General features: G+C 51.5%; 5 protein-coding genes across 5 annotated transcripts; 3 read left to right on the top strand and 2 right to left on the bottom strand.

Annotated features, from left to right (window-relative positions):
• Positions 1–1,932: 1,932 nt before the first annotated feature.
• BKA67DRAFT_657564 (uncharacterized protein) lies at positions 1,933–4,376 on the top strand (the record flags this gene model as incomplete). The annotated part of the gene is made up of 2 exons (XM_046107135.1): positions 1,933–2,023; positions 2,077–4,376. The coding sequence occupies 2 exons, from the start codon at positions 1,933–1,935 to the stop codon at positions 4,374–4,376; spliced, it is 2,391 nt and encodes a 796-aa protein (XP_045959906.1).
• A 1,271-nt stretch (positions 4,377–5,647) lies between these two features.
• BKA67DRAFT_516502 (uncharacterized protein) lies at positions 5,648–8,605 on the top strand (the record flags this gene model as incomplete). The annotated part of the gene is made up of 5 exons (XM_046097816.1): positions 5,648–6,190; positions 6,255–7,109; positions 7,169–7,275; positions 7,336–7,498; positions 7,553–8,605. 5 exons carry the CDS (start codon positions 5,648–5,650, stop codon positions 8,603–8,605), a joined length of 2,721 nt encoding a protein of 906 aa, XP_045959905.1.
• A 1,961-nt stretch (positions 8,606–10,566) lies between these two features.
• BKA67DRAFT_534554 (uncharacterized protein) lies at positions 10,567–11,163 on the bottom strand (the record flags this gene model as incomplete). The annotated part of the gene is made up of 2 exons (XM_046099878.1): positions 10,567–10,722; positions 10,852–11,163. The coding sequence occupies 2 exons, from the start codon at positions 11,161–11,163 to the stop codon at positions 10,567–10,569; spliced, it is 468 nt and encodes a 155-aa protein (XP_045959904.1).
• Positions 11,164–11,495: 332 nt separating this feature from the next.
• BKA67DRAFT_561335 (PXA domain-containing protein) lies at positions 11,496–15,242 on the bottom strand. The gene has a single exon (XM_046102525.1). The coding sequence runs from the start codon at positions 14,945–14,947 to the stop codon at positions 11,738–11,740; it is 3,210 nt and encodes a 1,069-aa protein (XP_045959903.1). The 5' UTR covers positions 14,948–15,242; the 3' UTR covers positions 11,496–11,737.
• A 547-nt stretch (positions 15,243–15,789) lies between these two features.
• Positions 15,790–16,725, top strand: BKA67DRAFT_244541 (transcriptional Coactivator p15-domain-containing protein). The gene is made up of 3 exons (XM_046095702.1): positions 15,790–16,191; positions 16,262–16,366; positions 16,424–16,725. Exons 1-3 carry the CDS (start codon positions 16,036–16,038, stop codon positions 16,640–16,642), a joined length of 480 nt encoding a protein of 159 aa, XP_045959902.1. The 5' UTR covers positions 15,790–16,035; the 3' UTR covers positions 16,643–16,725.
• Positions 16,726–17,763: the final 1,038 nt, after the last annotated feature.

The raw sequence follows: 17,763 nt of genomic DNA, 5'->3' as shown, positions 1-17,763 counted from the left end.
TTTTCCTTTCTGATGCCGGATGGTGCAGTGCCAGTGCCAGTGCCCGAATTCAAGCCACAGCTGGATTTGAGATTGATTGGGGTGGCAGAGATCAATTTGTGGGCATCTCATCAACTCGGGGGCTACTTCATTGCCGAATGATCGTTGAGGTCAGGATTCACTAAATTTTCCCGTGCCCCCTGCATGGCACGTGCATTTCAGCCCTGCTCTTTACTCGCTTTATGGATACAGGCACCCGAATCAAACAGCAGACAGATACCTGGGATCATTACAGAAACGTGACGTTTGTTCTTAGGGGGGCAAATAACCGTCATTTTCTCCATCAGATGAGGAGGTTCCTTTGAATCTCTCACTGAGGTCTTCCGGAACCCCCTGATATCCAGTCTTGCCACCATCATTGTGGCCTGCCTGGAGCTGCTGGCAAGTCTGGCTATGACAAACTACCTAGATCTAGGGGCATTGAGTTCGCGCTAACAACGGCCATGGACCGAAAAGCTGGCAAGTGCGCCACTGTTATGACTGCCCGTGATTGTTTGGCTCCGGTCCAACTTTCCCGTCTTGTGGTTCACTCACGCCCGAGCCCTATTTGATGCATATCAGATAGTTAGGCATTTTCTGAGTGGACATGAACAATTCCAGCCTGTTCAACTGCCTTCATGGGTGGGAATGGCATCTCAACAATCCACAGGAGGGAACCTGCCACGCGACGCACATCACAACTTGATAGACATGAATCGTCACACATATATCTATCGACTGGCAACAGAATGAAAACGTCCCCTGACCAGCATCGTCATAATTCTTCGACCTCATCATTATATTTCAGTCGTGGCCAGAATCGATGCATTTGCCTGCGTTCAGTGTTTGCTAATGTGTATTTTCCTGCGTCTAGCAGCACCGATCACTTCTCTCGGCAACCCTATTATTAGACCGAGCAGCAAATCTCGAGCTTGCTTATGCATGGTTTCTACTTTGGAACAGCTATCTCTCATTCTCAGATTCAATAACCCAAAGTAGAAATCAAAGTATCGTTCTCAGTGGGTCGCTGCTCTCGTCCATACGGAACGCATCTCTCCGCAAGCCCAAGTCTTGTAGGGATGACGTTTTGTGAATTCTGTGAACACTTTGCATCTTCAAATGGGTCTCGTAGCGGTCCATAGATTCATGAGATGCGGAACGATGGCGGATCTAGTTTTCTGTTACTCAAGTGAGCACGACGGAGAAATGATGTTGCCGTAGAGGACTTGAATTTCAAATGCATCCTGAGCATGGTGTACGTATGTCATGTCACAAAGTTCAATGCGCAGATTGAGAAACAAATTCTGACACAATTACTGCCTTATCTTCTCTTAGTAGAATATCCTAACCTAGAGTTTCTTTATACTACACGTCAGCTCGCCAGCTTCCCTAAAGAGAAGCCATCATGGTCTAGTGTTTGTCCAAATCCTCTATATAGGCACAAGCTAAGCAAGCTATCGACGCAAAGTCCAGGAAGTCGCATGAACTCGTACGATTATCAGACTAAAATTAGTAAGGCGTAATATTCTACAGCATTCTACTCACTTTCGGTGCAAAGCAGTCATTGGACATAGTAACTTTCGAGGTTGCTGTCATACCTATTTGAATAGAAGGTTTTAGGAATGAAATGTAGCATCTGTGAACTTCGGTATGCGGCACTTGCTAGGCTTGCGACAGTAGGCTTAGTGTTTCTTGGGCGCTCAGCTCAGGGGGCGGCTTGCCCACGAACTAGGCCGCACCTTTAATACAGCGGCCTCGAGCGCAGGCAGTAATAGGCAGTAGCTGGTCAAAGAGCCCCACTTCCAGTCGCGCCCGCATACAGCCCTCGAACGCGTTCCGAGTTTCGAGTCTGTGACGTCTTCCAACCATAATAAACGGTTTTGACATCCCAAAGTGCCATGCAGAGCACGCGACATGGAGAACTGGCTGAGGGAGAATGCGAAGCCAGCGCTCCTTGAGGCGTTGGATGAAGCATTGCATCGCGTAGAAAATGACTACCAGAATGGTGAGTTTGACCCGGAGCCCCGGCTCGGATGGTGGATGTTCATCATGATGCAGCGTATCACGCCGAGAATATCAAAGTGGCGGAACTCAACGGTCAGATACAAGTCTTGAAAGTACAAGCTGCCAAAGTAGGCTGGCTCGAGCAACAAAACAAGAATCTGAAGGATGAGCTGGGTCAGCTCAAGACATCCAATCATAAGCAACATCAAAACGAGAGACAGAGCTCAGTCGCAAGTCGGACGGAGGTTAGGACGCCTTTGGGCCCCCTCTCCGCGAACAGGGCGCGAAGTCTTGGGGCATCTGTCAAGCATGGTGATCACCTTGATACCGAGAGCCTGAACCGCGATGAGCTTATTGCGGAGTACAACAAGCTCAATGGCAAATATGGCAAGCTTCGTGGTCAGTTTTCTGACGTGCTGGGTGCAAATGAGCTGCTCAAAAAGCAACTCCGTGACAAGATTCAAGCCTGTGAGAAGTGGGTAGAACATTCGAAGGTTCTGGAGGTGCAGAGTAATTCACGAAAACAGAAGATTGAGAAGCTCAGAGCGCGGCTAAATGCTGTGACGCAAGATGATGCGACTGTCGACGCTTCTTTCGTCTCAGAAAGCCACTTGATCACAGGTGACGGGCCTCTTCAAACCGAAGATCTTCCGGCGCAGAACGAGAGAAATGCCACAGACGTTATTACCTCTTGGCCACCGCTTTTGCGCGATGCCAGTCGCGACTCCTCAGTACTAGATGGCACAGACGAGACGGGACGAGCACCGTCGCTGCCTCCCTTGCCGACAGTGTGGGCTGCTGCTACCTACCATAACGCAATTAAGGAGCCTTCATCAGATTCACCTGTCATCGTGTCTGAACGAGCTGTACGGAAAAGAAGACGAGATGACGCCCCAGCTCAAGCACCAGCGGCTACAAGAATCAAACGGGAGGAGGAGGGCTCTGATCCGATCATGACTAGCGAACAGCGTCGTTTCATTGTCCACGAGAGTAGCTTTGACTTCGATAATGCCGGGGCAAGGATTGTGACGCCGAGGAAGACAAGAACGACCCGGTCGGCGTCTCGAGAAGCACCAGAAACCGTTGTGAGGGGTCGGTCGCACTCTCACGGCAGATCCTCTTCCTCTGCGAGAGACTCTTCACCAAGTGCATTTGCTGCACATGGCTCTATGAGCGCCCATGTTCAGGAACGCGACCGGGCAGCGGCACAGTGGCGGGAGACAATTCAGGATAATGAGTATACAGAAGCGATGGACTATGGCGAACCGGCTGACGAGCTTCACGCCAATATTCAAGGTGACCAAGCGGCAGTTCCATGGAGACGGAACATCCAAGCCGACAAGTGTACAGAGGCAATGGAATGCGGCACACCCAATGATCGGTCATCAGCTTTGGAACCTACAATAGCCACAACACCAAAGCTTATCGCTCGAGAGCCAAAGTTCAAGGCGGTTGTACCCGTTCCTCTTCGCGAAGGCATAGCAAGTTTAGCGGAAGACGGGAATAGCATAATGCCCACGCCCACTTCAGCTGGCCGACACACCACTAAAGCCGGTCGGCTCGCAGATCTTCTTAACAACACTGCTACACTAGAACGAGAGGCTATCATCCGTCCCTCCACGAGGAGTGCCAAGAAGACATCCACTAGACATGATCATGTCTTCAAGTTGCCAGAGAAGCGTGTGCTTCCTTGGCAGCAAGCAGAGAATACAGTTGGGGAGGCTCTGAGGGCGCCAAGCACCCCAGCAGCTAGCAACGCTAAGAGAACAGTGTCGGCTATCAAGCCTAAAAAGACCCCGTTGAACGCAACTGAAAAGACAAAGTCGAAAAAGGATGTTCCCCTGCGCCGGCGTCCTGCATGGAGCCTCAAACGCGCAGACTTCAAGATCAACCCCAAATGCAATGACGGCTTAGATTTCGCCTACGCTGATGTTGTTCGTGGGAAAGACCGTGCGCTGTTACCCGGCTGTAGCAGGGAGGAGTGTTGCGGTAAGTTGTATCGTCCCTTGGCAGAGCACGATCTCGGCAATACTAGTTACATTGCGTTTACGAGTTTCTTGGAGCACTATTTAGGGGAGGATGCCGGTAGGCTAGGCTCGATGGGTAAGGAGGAGAAAGAGAAGATCTGGCTAGATGCCAAGATCAAGGAGTACTCTCAAAAGCATGGCAGGCACCGCGAACGCTACAGTGCCATGCAAGAGCCACCAGGATGGACTGACATAGGTATGCCCAGCACGCAAGAAGAACTGGAGTACAGAGAGGCAGCCAAGCGAATCGAGTCGGAGGAAATTGCGTTCAGACGGAGCGAGGCTTTGAAAAAAGGCAGATACCTGTTTATGGACGAAGACCCATAGACCCATAGACCCATAGAGAATTTTGTTCCTGGGGGGATGGTTTGGGACTGGTAGATGTTGTGATGGCTCTCATTCCCGGGCGTTGGTGGGAAATATATAAAGTGTGCGGAGTGATGCCAAGGAACACGCCGTTTGACAGAAGATACCCATGTTAGTAATATACATAGAAGCAGCGGAGAAATGGTGGAACCAAGAAAGCCAAACAAATCCATAGATATGACGAACGCTGATCAGCTTTCGGGAAAAACTCTGTTTGGGTGTTGTTTATGATGATTCTTATGGAGGAGCTTACTGCTATGATCGGCTCCCGGGACTCAAGACTGATAGAAGACCGGGTTGGAAATGCAGTCGTTGAGCAGGAAGATAGGCTTTAACGTCAGATCTGAAGCTATCTACGGATCTGTGCCGGTCATCCAAGGTTAGATTGATTGCCGGAGCTTTGAAGTTCGCCAAGCCACAGAATCCCCACCCGACCTTCGCAGGCTACGTAGATACCGGTATGTGATCCGGGCGCCTTTTGGTTTGCTAACCTAGACTAACTTGATGTTTACCGGCAAGCCGAGAGGGAAGAGACAGAGAGCGAGTAAGCCTAAGGCCTAACTGACTAAATAAGGCCTTGTCTTGGCGAGATTGTTGGTAACAGCCGAAAACTTTAGAAAATCCAGGAAAGGTGAATTGACATCTCTGGACCTCTGACTCCATCATTCTCGCCCAGCGAACGCGCTCGTCAATCTACTCGACGAGCTGCCGGCGACACGCGATTGCATCAGTGGAGGGTTGAAGAATTATTACTATTATTATTTTATTTCTTACCACTCCTTCTTCTGTTTAGTGTGAATCCTTTTCTTGGTTCCCGTATATCCTCAGGGCCGTTCCTCCGCTAGCTCAGCTCGTGCTTTCTTTCTGTCTCGCCTTCCCAGGCAAAGGAAACAAGCGCATTCGGAGGCTACAGCTGGCCCCGTTGGGTGCTCCAAACCACGACAACAACGCGCCCACCGCGCCCACTCTACTCATCTGGACTGAGGCGACCCTCCTACAGAGAACGAGTCTGCGCAAACTGCCGCCCACCAGCGCCTCGTGCTACGCCATCTTGAGCAATCAAGGCCCTCAAAAGCGCGTCACTGTTCAGTGATTGATTTCCCGGAGCAGTGGTCGAGATTGCCGCTGCTTCTTACCCCCAAGCCGGCAAGATGAACCATCATCTGCCGGCTGGGCAGCCCATGCCTGGCGGTGTCGGAGGAATGGGGCCAGGAGGAAGAGCACCGGTAGACATGGGACCGGGACCGGGACCGGGACCACACACGGGAAATGGACCTAGGAGGCGACCGCAGTATCCGCATCAGCAGCACTCGTATGGCCACCACAACCACAACCAGCCCATATACTACCAGAGCAGTCACATGAACCCGTATGCCAGTGCCTACTATCCGCAAGCCCCGCCTCACTATCCCGCCACTGGCATGCCCGGCCCATACGGTATGCCGTACAACCCGTATGCCGTACGGTCGCCTCCAGTCATTCACCAGCAGTACGCTCCCGTCGTCTCATCCAGCATGGCACATACACCTCAACCATACTCGCGGCCGCCCCCGCAACAGCCATCGCCCGCCATATCGACTCCTCCTCCCCCCTACCACATGACGCAACCACCGCCTTCTGCGCCCGTTCCTCACACGCCATCTTCCACAAACTCGTCACAGGCTGTTCAACCTCCGTTGACCCCTCCGACATCACAGACTCAGGAGATTCCCCCACCCGTTGCACCGCAGTCTGCACCTGAGGTTCTGCCAGCTAAAGCCCCCTTCAAATACCCTGTAAGTAATCGTTGTTCCGCCTAGAGTTTCTTCGGCCACATAGACTGACTGCTCTCGTGGATAGCTGCCGTGGTACTCCGATCCCGACTCACCATTCCCCACAAGAGCCGCGAAATCTCGCCGAAGGAGGAGAAGCTTGAGTTCTACGAACGGTGGTATTGAGTTGCCAACCAAACAGGAACCCGCCACCGAGACCCTGCCTGAGCTTTCAGCCCCTAAGGCCGCAACCAAACCAGAGGACGCAGTAACCCTGCTACAATCAGCTGTCGCTGCTCCTGAACCTGCCACGGCGTCTACTGAGCGGCCAGAAACTCCTTCGACTCAGGAAATGCCTTCTGAAAGCACACAATCCACATCTCCGACCTCGCCTGCTTCTGCCCATACTACACAATTATCGACTGCAGCAAGTGTGACCCCTATCAAACCTACCAGATCAGCTTCTAAGACTGCTGTGCCAGCGGTTCCGGCTGTCCCTGTCCTACCTAAGAACAGTCCTAAGGATACGAGAACCACAGCTAGCACAGATAAGCCGGCGGCAGAGCAGAAGCAGGAGCTAGAGGCAGCTGCTGAGGTTGCAACAAACAGCGCGGATCAAACCACAGCTGCTGAGGCGGACGAGGCCAAGCCTGAGTCGGCATCCGCTCCTGCTAAAGCGGCCCCCAAGTCTTGGGCAAGTCTGGTTGCGTCAGGTGCCACCCCCAATGCAGTGCGCCATGCTGTTACAAACTCGACTGTCAACGGCAACAACGCAGTCGATGTAAGCGTCAACGAAGCTGCTGCTGTACCGGGGTTTGCAAAGTCAAACGCTAGCTCTCAGGCTGAGGCTCTTCACAACTTCCGGGTGAACAGCGGTTCAAAGTTTCCCTTCCTTGAACCTAGAGGTCTGATAAATACTGGCAATATGTGTTATATGAATTCTGTGAGTTAATTTCTTCTCGGAGGTTCTGTTTGAACTGAGGAGCTGACTAGAATGTCCAGGTCCTTCAAGTTCTGATCTTCTGTATACCATTCTATGACTTTTTGGACCAGGTTGGTAAAAAGGTGGCCCATAGTTTCAACAGTGAAACACCTTTAATCGATGCCATGTAAGCAGATATCTCATACCCAACCTGTCGCCATAAACTTCCATTCTAACTAGTTCCTAGGATTAACTTTATGCGCGAGTATAAGGTCATTGACTCTGCTACATCTGTAGATCAATTGCGGCGACGACTGAAGAACGAGGAGTTGGAGCAGTACGGTGAGCCCTTCACTCCAGAGTTCGTGTATGAGGCTATTAGGAAGCTGCCACGATTTGCAAGCATGAGGGTTAGTGTCTTGTCCCAAAACAAAATATTGAACCAGTGACTAACTCCACTTCAGCGCGGTCACCAGCAGGACGCCGAGGAGTTCCTTGGTTTCTTGTTGGAAGCCCTCCATGATGAATGTGCGAGCGTGTTGCGTCACCTTCCTGAGACATCGGCTGCCACTACAGCCGCGAACTCGTCCGCTACAAGCCCTACCGCAACTACGCCCACAGAAAATGACAGTAGTGCATGGCTTGAGGTGGGCAGAAAGCAGCGGTCGGCTATCACACGCTCTTCCGGGAACCCTGTTACCTCCTCTCCGATCACTAAGATCTTCGGTGGTCAACTTCGATCCGAGCTCCGAGTAACAGGCCTCAAGGACTCCGTCACGCTCGAGCCTTATCAACCCCTACAATTAGATATCGACTCGCCACAAGTCCGCAATATCGTCGACGCGCTTAAGAACATCACTCGAACAGAAAAGCTGACCGGGGACTTTGGGTCACCTAGAGGCCGTGATGCTGTTGCCTACAAACAAGTCTTCATTGAGTCACTTCCGCCAGTTCTTATTTTACATCTCAAACGTTTCACCTTCGATGCTAAAGGCGGTACCATGAAGATCTGGAAGAAGGTCGGATACCCCTTGGAGCTTGAGATTCCCTCTGAGGTCATCCCTCGACTGAAGAGAGTGAACCAAGAGCTCGGTGGTGCTCCCAAGTACAAGCTGATTGCTGTTGTTTACCACCATGGCAAGAACGCCAGTGGGGGGCATTACACCGTCGATGTTCGTCGTCAAGATGGCCGAGAATGGATCCGCATTGATGACACCTTTATTCGACGTGTGCGCAGCGAGGATGTCGCAGAGGGTGGTGCAGAGGAGGAGAAGAACTGGTCCGATCCTAAGAAGGAACCTGCCGTGGGTGGCTCTGGCAACAGATTTGAAGGTATCGGTGACGAAACTGCCGATGACGAGGGCTGGAACAAGGTGAGCGCCCCTGCAGCGGGTGCGAAGAAGTGGAGCAGCATCGTCAACGGCGGTGCCAACCCAGCAATAACTCCACCTAAGCCCATCAAGGACAACAAGGCAGACAACAAGGTCGCCTACCTATTATTCTACCAGAGAGTCTAGGGGGCTACGTCGCTGGATATTCGAAGCGAGGTTGGTAAAAGAAAAGGTGGCTGACTAAGCCATGGGAACTGACGACAGTTTCAAAACAAAAGCATGGTAAAGAGAAGGAAATGGAAAGCTCTTATCATCTTCTGAAAGGGGCCTTTCCTGGGGTATGTTTTACGATGTCTTCATGATTATGTTTAGGCGCTGGATGCGATGCATGCGGCGGGGGAACCCTAAAAGCGAGGATCATGGAAGCGTGTGATATATGCCATTACCTTACCATGTAGACTATTAATGCGAAAAGTCCATGATATCTAATAAAGACCATTATTCCCGATTTGGTGTGTATCTAAGCTCATTGTAAGGCCTTGGAAGCTTGCGCTGGTCTATTATGCACCAAATGCTCCCATGCAATCCATTTCTCAGGGCCATGGAATGTTAATTTGGATATTTGAGGCCAGCATGTTAGTGTAACAGAGGAAATGGGAGCCCGGGCGTAGTCCACAATATCGCAGTAATCGTGCTTTCTTCTGTCTACTCTGCGTCGTACCTGAAACAAGAAGGGCGAGAACCCAGTGTTGTGCCTCATGTTGCGTGCGAATTGACTCGACCGTGTCAGACTCTTTTGATCAGAGCTCGTACCAGTTTCTGCTTTTCTCTGTTCCCCCACCCCCTCTTTTCCTTCCTCTTTCTTTCTTTTCTTTCCCTTTTCTCCATTTTCTTTATTTTAAGAGCCACGCCTTTGCCAGGGGAATTTACAACAGCAACGCGCACAGGCCGAGGAAGCGGGAACAAAGGATTTCCTCGTCCCCTGTGATCAAGGCCTGGGTTTGAAATATACGATTTTTGCCCACCTCTCCTATCAGTTCTGTCTGGCTGTATTGCTTCGTATGGCAGGACTGAAGTTGGAGTGATGCTCGAAATATTCAGAACAACTTTTCCGAACAGTCATTCGACCTGTGTCCGTCGAGGTGCTCAGATCTTAGCAACATGGTCGCCATGGTGATCTCCGCCGCGCCGCGCATCTCTTTCAGCCCATCCGACAACCCGAAGATACGTCCCAACTGAGCCCCATAGTTCAAGGAAGCCAGGGCGCCCTTCCTCCAGACCGGCAAACCGCCCGGAGAGCCATCACGGCTTCTGGTGATCGTAGCGAGGAGAAAGCTCAGCCCTAGTGAGAAGACAGCCACGTGCATCACGATCCAGTCCCGCTGGACATGAAGAGTGCCGGTGTGTCGTCCTGGTGCCGTAGCACCTGCATGACGCTAGGCTCGTACTGCTCGTGGGTGTTCTTCAGTAAAACCCGTTCAGGTGACCATGGATGATGCGGATACTGTCGTTGGAGGTATGACTGTGAATGGGTGCCTGCCGGGCGAGTGTGGTTTGGAAGAACGACGAAATGGAGTCAGCCGCATTCTGGGAGATGTCGCAATAGCCATTGCCCGACCGAAGCCGCAGTTCGCCGCGAGCCAGCGAGGAGATGCGGCTGTCGAAGAACAAGCCTTCGGCCTGCGCAGTCGTCACGTTGTAGTAAGTGATGTTATCAGCGGGCTACCAAGACGCTACACTTCCAGCATACTCATTGCCCATATCAGCGTATCTACATCCTGCATATTATTGCTTTGAGATGGATCACCAGTACCAAAAACCATCATCATTGTCCCAGGATTCCAGTCATCGAGTTGCCCACGCCGAAAAGTCCACCCTCTCAAGTTGTCGATGATGAGGGCGTTCGGTAGACGGCAAGCTCACGAATTCAACTGTATCATTACGGCACCGTCATCTCTCATGAGATCGACCCACGGCCCACCCATGTCTTCGTGCTGCTCTAGGACAGAGCTCAAGTTCGCATATCTACTACACACTGATGGGGACTCGATAGGCTTTTCCCACGTACAGTTTCCCGTGGAGCATGTGTATTCGAGCTGCTGAACAATGTCTGACTCCAAATGGGACAGCGCGTAGAATATCGCAGACTACATTGCATAATCGGCGTCGGCGAAGACTGTCGCATAAGGCTTTGGTACTGGGCCAGGCCCGCGAAACTGATTGCCCTTCGAGTATCGCTCAGCTCGTTTCAACATGAGAGAAGCATCCTCTGTGTGGACAACGCCTCGATGAAGTTGTATAAGCTGTTGCGAGAAAGGGTCAATGGCGAGCGAAAGCAGTCTCGTGATAGAGCCGAGATGGACCAAAGCACTTTAGTCAGATGGCCTCGTTAGTACGTGAACGTATCCTTTCGACCACTGCTTTGCACTTACGGCCCCTTGAGCCACCACAATAGCTGTAGACTCCCTAGAATGCAGCGTTTGCGCGGGAAGAGAACCCATTTCCACTGGCCAACTGCCTCGTCGACCGCGCGCAGCAACAGACCTTTTCCGGCTGTGGATATGATGGAAATGACGGTCTAAAGGTTGACGCCGTGCCAGGAGAAGATTGGATGTCCGTGGTACTTTGCCAAGATAAACACCAGGCCCAGGAGACAAAGTCCTGATGAGCACATCGAGATAGCCTCCCAATACCACAATTTTAGAGAAGGCATGCTTATAATGAAGCTTGAAAATAGTGATCATGGTATTCCGAGGAAAAAATGTTCGTGTTGCAATCGCAAAAGTGGTCGACTTTATCGGTAGAGTTGATCACTGCCAAAAGGTAAAGCCTTGTTGCTAATTGTAGCAAATTACGTCGATATCAGGTAGTACAACGTTGGGGGCTGGGGCTGAGTGTTATACAATGGCTAAAGATAGGTTCTGTTTAGTGTAACATGCTGAGTGTAAGTCGACCTGTAAGTTTTTATACGGATATCAGCTAAAGAAAGGAAGCTCTCTCAGGCTGCACAGCATCTGAGTCATCTGATGCCACCGCAGCGCCTGAGCATGCAGTGGCATGCAAGGACATCTCAACGTGTCAAATATGCGACCTCTGTTTATTATCTATGTTCTCGTCATCCCACATCCCTGTAGTCCGCAAACTCCTGCGTGTCCCGGCGTGGTTCTAGAGGCGAAAGCGCCATATAGTCGTACATTCGTCCCCGATTATAGTAATAATACAAGCCCTGTTATCGTGGCGATGGATCGATCATCTAATCGAAAAGGGAAAAATAATTATTCCCACAAAACTCCATCGTGCATGTCGTCTCGAAATCATCTAGTGCGTAATGACACGGACGGCCTGTAACATGATGCCAAAGAACAAACCACGTGCAACTTCCTCGATCTGTAAGCAGTCAAAAAGTCTTCCCAGCGCCTCGCTGGTTGCTGATGCTCCCATGATACCCATGAGCGCCGCGGGAACACTAGATTGGATGAAAAGCTTGCGCGCTTTGATCCTCAGTTCTTCTTTTTCGTCAGCAGTAAGCTCGGCCGGCCAGGCTTTCTGCTCCTCTTCTGTAGGAAGAGAGTTCTCGCGTAATTTACGCAGATGTGACGCAATACCCGCATCGGACGTGTTGGCTTCCAAGACATTGTCTTGGATCACCGTTTTTAAAGATGTGAGTGATGGGTTTCCAGGACGAACGAGGAAAGATTTTGCCGCTGTGAGCAGGGTACGTCGGATGTTCCACGCCGACGATAGAGTATAGAGCTCATTGATGACCGCGAAGAGTAGCTCCACAGCAACACGGGTCTCCTGCTCGGACAATGGTGGAAACTGTTTCCTCCGGCGTTGCGCCGGAGGCTCGCTAATGGACGATCTCTCCTGATGTTGAGATGTTAGGGATCTTGAGGGCGAAGAGAAGGATGTCTGTGGCGACAGAAGACCATTGTCTGTCCTGGAATATGCGTCGCTGCTAGGACGTGTATTCACTGGAGAGTCGTAGTCATCCGGTATCTCGGTAGGGGGTGGCGGAAGCTTCATGGTTGCAAGATTTATGTCTGATGGAGACCTTAGGGGCGAGCGCAACGCAGCCATACTGGACGCACGACTGTTGCCTCGGCTACTTGTTGCGCTGATCGACTTGTTGCGCTCCCATCGATCGGCGCGACTTGGCTGCAATGCCTCCTGCTCGAAGTCGAGCTGATAACTAGGCCTTCGGTCCATTAGGGGCATCTTGCCAGGTTGTGTGGAGATGATCGACGATCGAGTACTTTCCATACTATCCCTGGGTTTCACGTCAGAGGCCGCCTCCATGCGTGGGAGTGCAGAAAGTGACAGTGGACGATTTGCAGCGGAACCATTTGTCTTGGGAGCTACGGCCTCCTGAACGGAAGAGACCGTCGATTTACGCTGGCCAAGACCAATATTGCCGAAAACTCCTGTGACACCTCCAACTACTACTTTGCTGGTGTCGAATAGCCCTTTCGGGGTGTTCTGAACAGCATCAAGCATTCCCTTGCTCAACGAATCAAAGGAGAAGCCTCTTTGGGCGGTCATCCTACTTTCCTGCCCCTTTTCCAGGAAGCGCTTCATAGCTTCTGATTCTGCCAAAGGCTTCTCTGAGCACGCAGCGCGCATGTATCGTTCAATCTCCCCCCGCAAAGACTCTCGAGTATGCAACTTCCAGACTGCGAACGTAGTGTGGACCTCGAGGAAAGCGGCAGCGCCAGAGATAGCTGCGATGCGTCGCAGACTCTCGTGAAGTGCCTCAAATTGTGCGTAACTCTTCATTATCATCCACCCAGGATGATGAGACGATGCTGGCTCTACCTGGACCAGATACTCCCAATTGGGTCTTGTGCGCAACCGCCCCTTCTCAGTACCCGGGTCATCGAGAATAGTGACGATGGCGTTGTGCAAAGTCAGCGGTGGCACCTGACGTGGCTCCTCTTCTGATTCTTCCCGGGCAGGTGGCACAATCTGATCGAAGTTGGTAAAGCGAGAAGTGGTTCCAGCGTCATGTCCCGAGTTTGGTGAGGGCGATTGGCTCGAAATATCTGCGATCGACTTGGGGGTGACGGGTGACCTGACAAACTCTTCCTTGCTTGCGTTCTTCTCGGTGGGCAGGTCGCTGACTTTATCCTTGGCCTCAAGAGACAGCGCATCGGCAGCTCTGGGCGACAAGTCGCTATCTAAGACCTGGTGGCTTGGGAATTCGTGCAATGCGCTATCTGGGAATAGTGAGGGCTGCAATTCCTCGCTGGCAGACGAGTTCTTAGCCTTATCAGCCTCGGCGATCATGGTGTTCATCTTTTTCATCTCTTCCATGGCACGTTCCATCTCTTCATCCGCCCTGGACAACTGCTTTTTGTGGGTTGCCTCCTTCTTCCTAGCGCCATCCATTTCGTAGCTGTTGCGGTTGCCTTTGACCAAGCTGATGTTCCCGAAATTCCCGTCAACGTCGGCGAAAGCCTTCTGGTCTTGAATAGCCTCATCGATGGCCTGAGACAGATCGGTTTCGCCCGACTCCAACAAGTACACAATCCAGCCATTGATCCACTCTGCCTTGGAACACGACTGCAGAGTCCCCTCAAGAATTGTTGTGGCGAGAATCTGTCTCAGGAAAATACGGGCAGGATCACAGTCATATGCCGACCGGTCTAAGAAACTCAGCAAATCCTCAGCGATCAACTTGAATTTTCCTGCTTGCTGCCTCTGGTCGAGCAGATTGGAGAGAGCGGAATCGGTGTTGGTGGACAGGTAGCTATATATGGCGTCTGCAGCATTGGTAGCGCCATCCGCAGACACTGAAGCATAGGCAGCCGTCATTTCCGAGAAGAAGACTATTATGATGGAACAGGTGTTTGTGAGGAAGTCGACGAAGGCATCGGCGGGGCGTTTGCGGCTCAGTCGGTTCGAGACAGACAGGAGGAAGGATGTCAGGACTTTGCGACAGGATAGCGGGAAGGCCCTGTCAGATGGCACAATAGGTCCATACCACCAGTCGACGTAGTCTCGGATGACAGCATCGACGAGGCTGTTGAGGGCCTGGCGTGTCTCGGGCTGGAAGTCGTCGAAGCTTCGGGATAGGGCCTGCTCGTCAGCTTCCTCGTCCTGCTCTGCCTTGATAGCAGATGCTTGTGGTTTCGCGTCAAGCAGTCGGTCCAGGAAGTCATAGCCTCTTTCTCCGCGCACGGCACGCGAGACCTCGGGGTGTTTGGCCTCGTAGGACACAAAGAGAGTTACGCCACCAAATGCGCCGATGAGAATCAGGCCAACCTGGCCTAACACGAAGTAGGTGGCGGCTGCGAGTCCCACGGCGATAGCCCCCAGAGTCCCTGGGGTCGCGGTCGACAGGAATTGGAATGCCTTGGTTGGCAGATCTTCCTCTTGAGCAGCGGAAGCCGCAGGGCGCGCCGGGACGGTAGGAGTCTCTGATTTCGGGAGCTGTTCCGTGGCTATAGCGTCAACCAAGTTGGGGGATTCCATGCTGGCAGGGCTGTCGGTAGTTGCGCCATGGTGCGCATCTTTCTCGGAGTTCATGAGGGTCGTGATTCTTTGGTGTTGTGGACTTGGAAGGAGCGAGAATGATATGAAGGCACAGATGTCGTCATGCCCCAGGATGTATCGCAATAAAGGATTGATTGGTCTGACAGTACAGGAAAGGCTGGTTTAGACAAGTCAAAACGTTCTACTATTACGGTGAAGACAGGACAGGACAGGAAACCCAAGGGCTTGGAAAACACCAAAAGGCAGAAGGGCAAACAAATAACAGGCGCGAGTGAGACTGGAACTTGTTTGATTCCCCGGGTGTTTCGACCTTTTGTGACATTCGACATCTGAGCCACTGCCCTCCACAATCAGAAGCGGCTCGACCTTTGGGGTGGGCTAACCTTAGGTTAACCTAGTGGTTCCAGCGGTACCAGTGGTTCTAAAAGACAGCTTGCCGGGGTGCCTGCCCTTCAAGCCCTTGTCCTGTGTAAGTTATACCACAGTAGAAAAAAGCAGGAGCCCCTTCTGCCCCTGTGGAAGGCTTGCCGAGTATGTACTATTTTCAGCTAGGGACCGTTGTCGAGTCTCCACAAGTCATTCAATTGCTGCAAGGCGGCGCATATTTTCGACATGGCCATTAAATTAACACTGGCACAGCACAGGCCAGCAAGGCTCCAGCACTCACCATGTTGCTTGCACATCGCATTCTAAAACCCATGGGATCCCCATGAGGTTCTATTATCACAGCACAACAAGTAACACATGGATTAGCAAGACTAGATTGAGATACGTGGCGAGTGAACTTTGGGGAGTAGCCGCTCAGCTCACGGAAACCCCCTGAAAGGCCTGAAAGGAACCTTATCTGGTAACCTTAGAAGAAGAGAAGAAACCACCCCCCCCAGGCCGATGAAGTCGCCAACTAAAAGTCAATTAAGCCAAAAAGGACCCCTGGAACGGTAACGCGTCCCGGCCCAAATGCCAACGCGTTCCCAGTCAGTCCGACATAACTGTAGATCATCTGCCTTATCAAACCCCACCTTCCAACCTGCCTGGTATGAAAACAGGCTGGTTTCATCAACACTTCACACACAAGACAGACTGTAGCCTTGATATTCACCCTCAGCGGAGCCATCCCAGACATGGCTTACAAAAGCAAAAAACGCGCCCGTGATGACGGCGACGACGACAGTGACATGGAGGTTGACACCAAACCTACCAAGACCACCAAGAAGGTCAAGACCGGAGGAGCTGATCTTGATTCGGGCAAGGATGACCAGGGAAATTCCTGGTGGGGTGTAAGGCCTCTTCCTGCAGTCAGAGCTTCGATCCCATGCTGACACCATCACCTTTTCTTCTTCTTTATAGCTTTCTCACACTCGCCGCGTCGGACTATCCGAGTTCAAGAAGAAGCCCTATGTCAATATCCGCGAATACTATGAGGCTGCAGGAGTCATGAAGCCTGGCAAGAAGGTGGCCAACCCTCTCGTTCCTTGACTCTTCCATGCCCCCACTAACGAAGTCTCGTAGGGCATTTCCCTGACCGTCGAGCAATACAACGCTCTCCTGAAGGCGATTCCCGCCATCAATGCCGAGCTCTCCGCACAAGGCCACGACGTTGCAGAGATCCCCTCGGGCCCCGCTTTGTCGTCGGGCGTCCAGAAAAGCACAACCAAAGAGAAGAAGAAGCCAACAAAGGCAAACATTGAGGCAACAAGCGACGAGGAGGACGAAAACGACGAGGATTAGTGGTTCGTGCGACAAAGTGACAACCTTGGCACCCGAACAATACCAGCTTGCACGAAGCGATGTCTCAACTCTCCGGGTCTGATTCAATGGTTATGCACTCCAACTCCGAATCGTTGAAGACAACACAGAGGCGTGCTAGCACTGCCATGCCCACTCGTGGAAAACATGCAAAGAAACTCTGGAACAACGGGATATGCATCCGATTTATGTATGAAAGATGAAATTTGGAAATATGCGGCCCGGCTTGGCTTGGCTATGGAGTTTAGTTTGTGGTTGATACCCTCTGCTCTGAGTAATTTATTCGGGAGCTCAGTTTTGACATTCCACCACCACCACCACCACTACTACTACTGATGTGTGCACCTTGCATCATCGTATCGCTGCTCCTGTTCAGAATGGGCTTTTTTAATGTTTTGTTGCTTCTTCTTTCTTTTTCCGGTCATTCTTAATTTATGAAGAATCTCGGATGAACCTCTTGCCGTTATACACAGATAATCCAGACGCTTTTGCCGCCAAGGTTTGGACGGTTTAGGATATAAGAAAAGAGTTTCTTTAGTCGTGGACACTCATGTGAGATAAACACATCAGACGTGGTATACCACTCAACTGGGACCTTTTAAGCTTCATAGACCCACTCTGCAGATATATTTATGGGACGTTGGCATAGTACGACCCCTTGTTCCTTTGTAACCTGATATGCAGAAGAACTGTGGAGGAATAGAAGGCACCGGAGTGAGGAATGAGCCCGAAAATTGAAACATACGAGGAGGTTACGATGCAGGACCGAGTGAACAAGTATGAAAGCCGTAGATCTTACTTTGGAACATTGATGGCGCGACGAGGTATAAATGGCCCCGCAGTAGACTATACAGTCTGACGGCACAGTCGTACCATACGCCGCAATACCGAATGCTTGGACTCCGTCCCAAAAGCGTACTCTTGCTTGGAGCAATAAGTCTTGTGATGCGGGGTTAATAATTGCACGTCCTATCACTCGTGTCTTCCAACTTTAACATATATTATAGCCTCGATTAGGGATGCTTCTTACGTTTTCAAATTTTCCGCCTGCCGGTAAATGGTCAGTTTCTTAAAGAAAACCTATGAGAACCTACAATTTGGAG

The sequence above is a fragment of the Truncatella angustata genome (genome assembly GCF_020726525.1).
Source record: "Truncatella angustata strain MPI-SDFR-AT-0073 chromosome Unknown BKA67scaffold_3, whole genome shotgun sequence".
NCBI classification, from domain to species: Eukaryota; Fungi; Ascomycota; class Sordariomycetes; order Amphisphaeriales; family Sporocadaceae; genus Truncatella; species Truncatella angustata.
The sequence above is the reverse complement of the archived record's forward strand: the minus strand, read 5'-3'. Positions and strand labels throughout refer to the sequence as shown.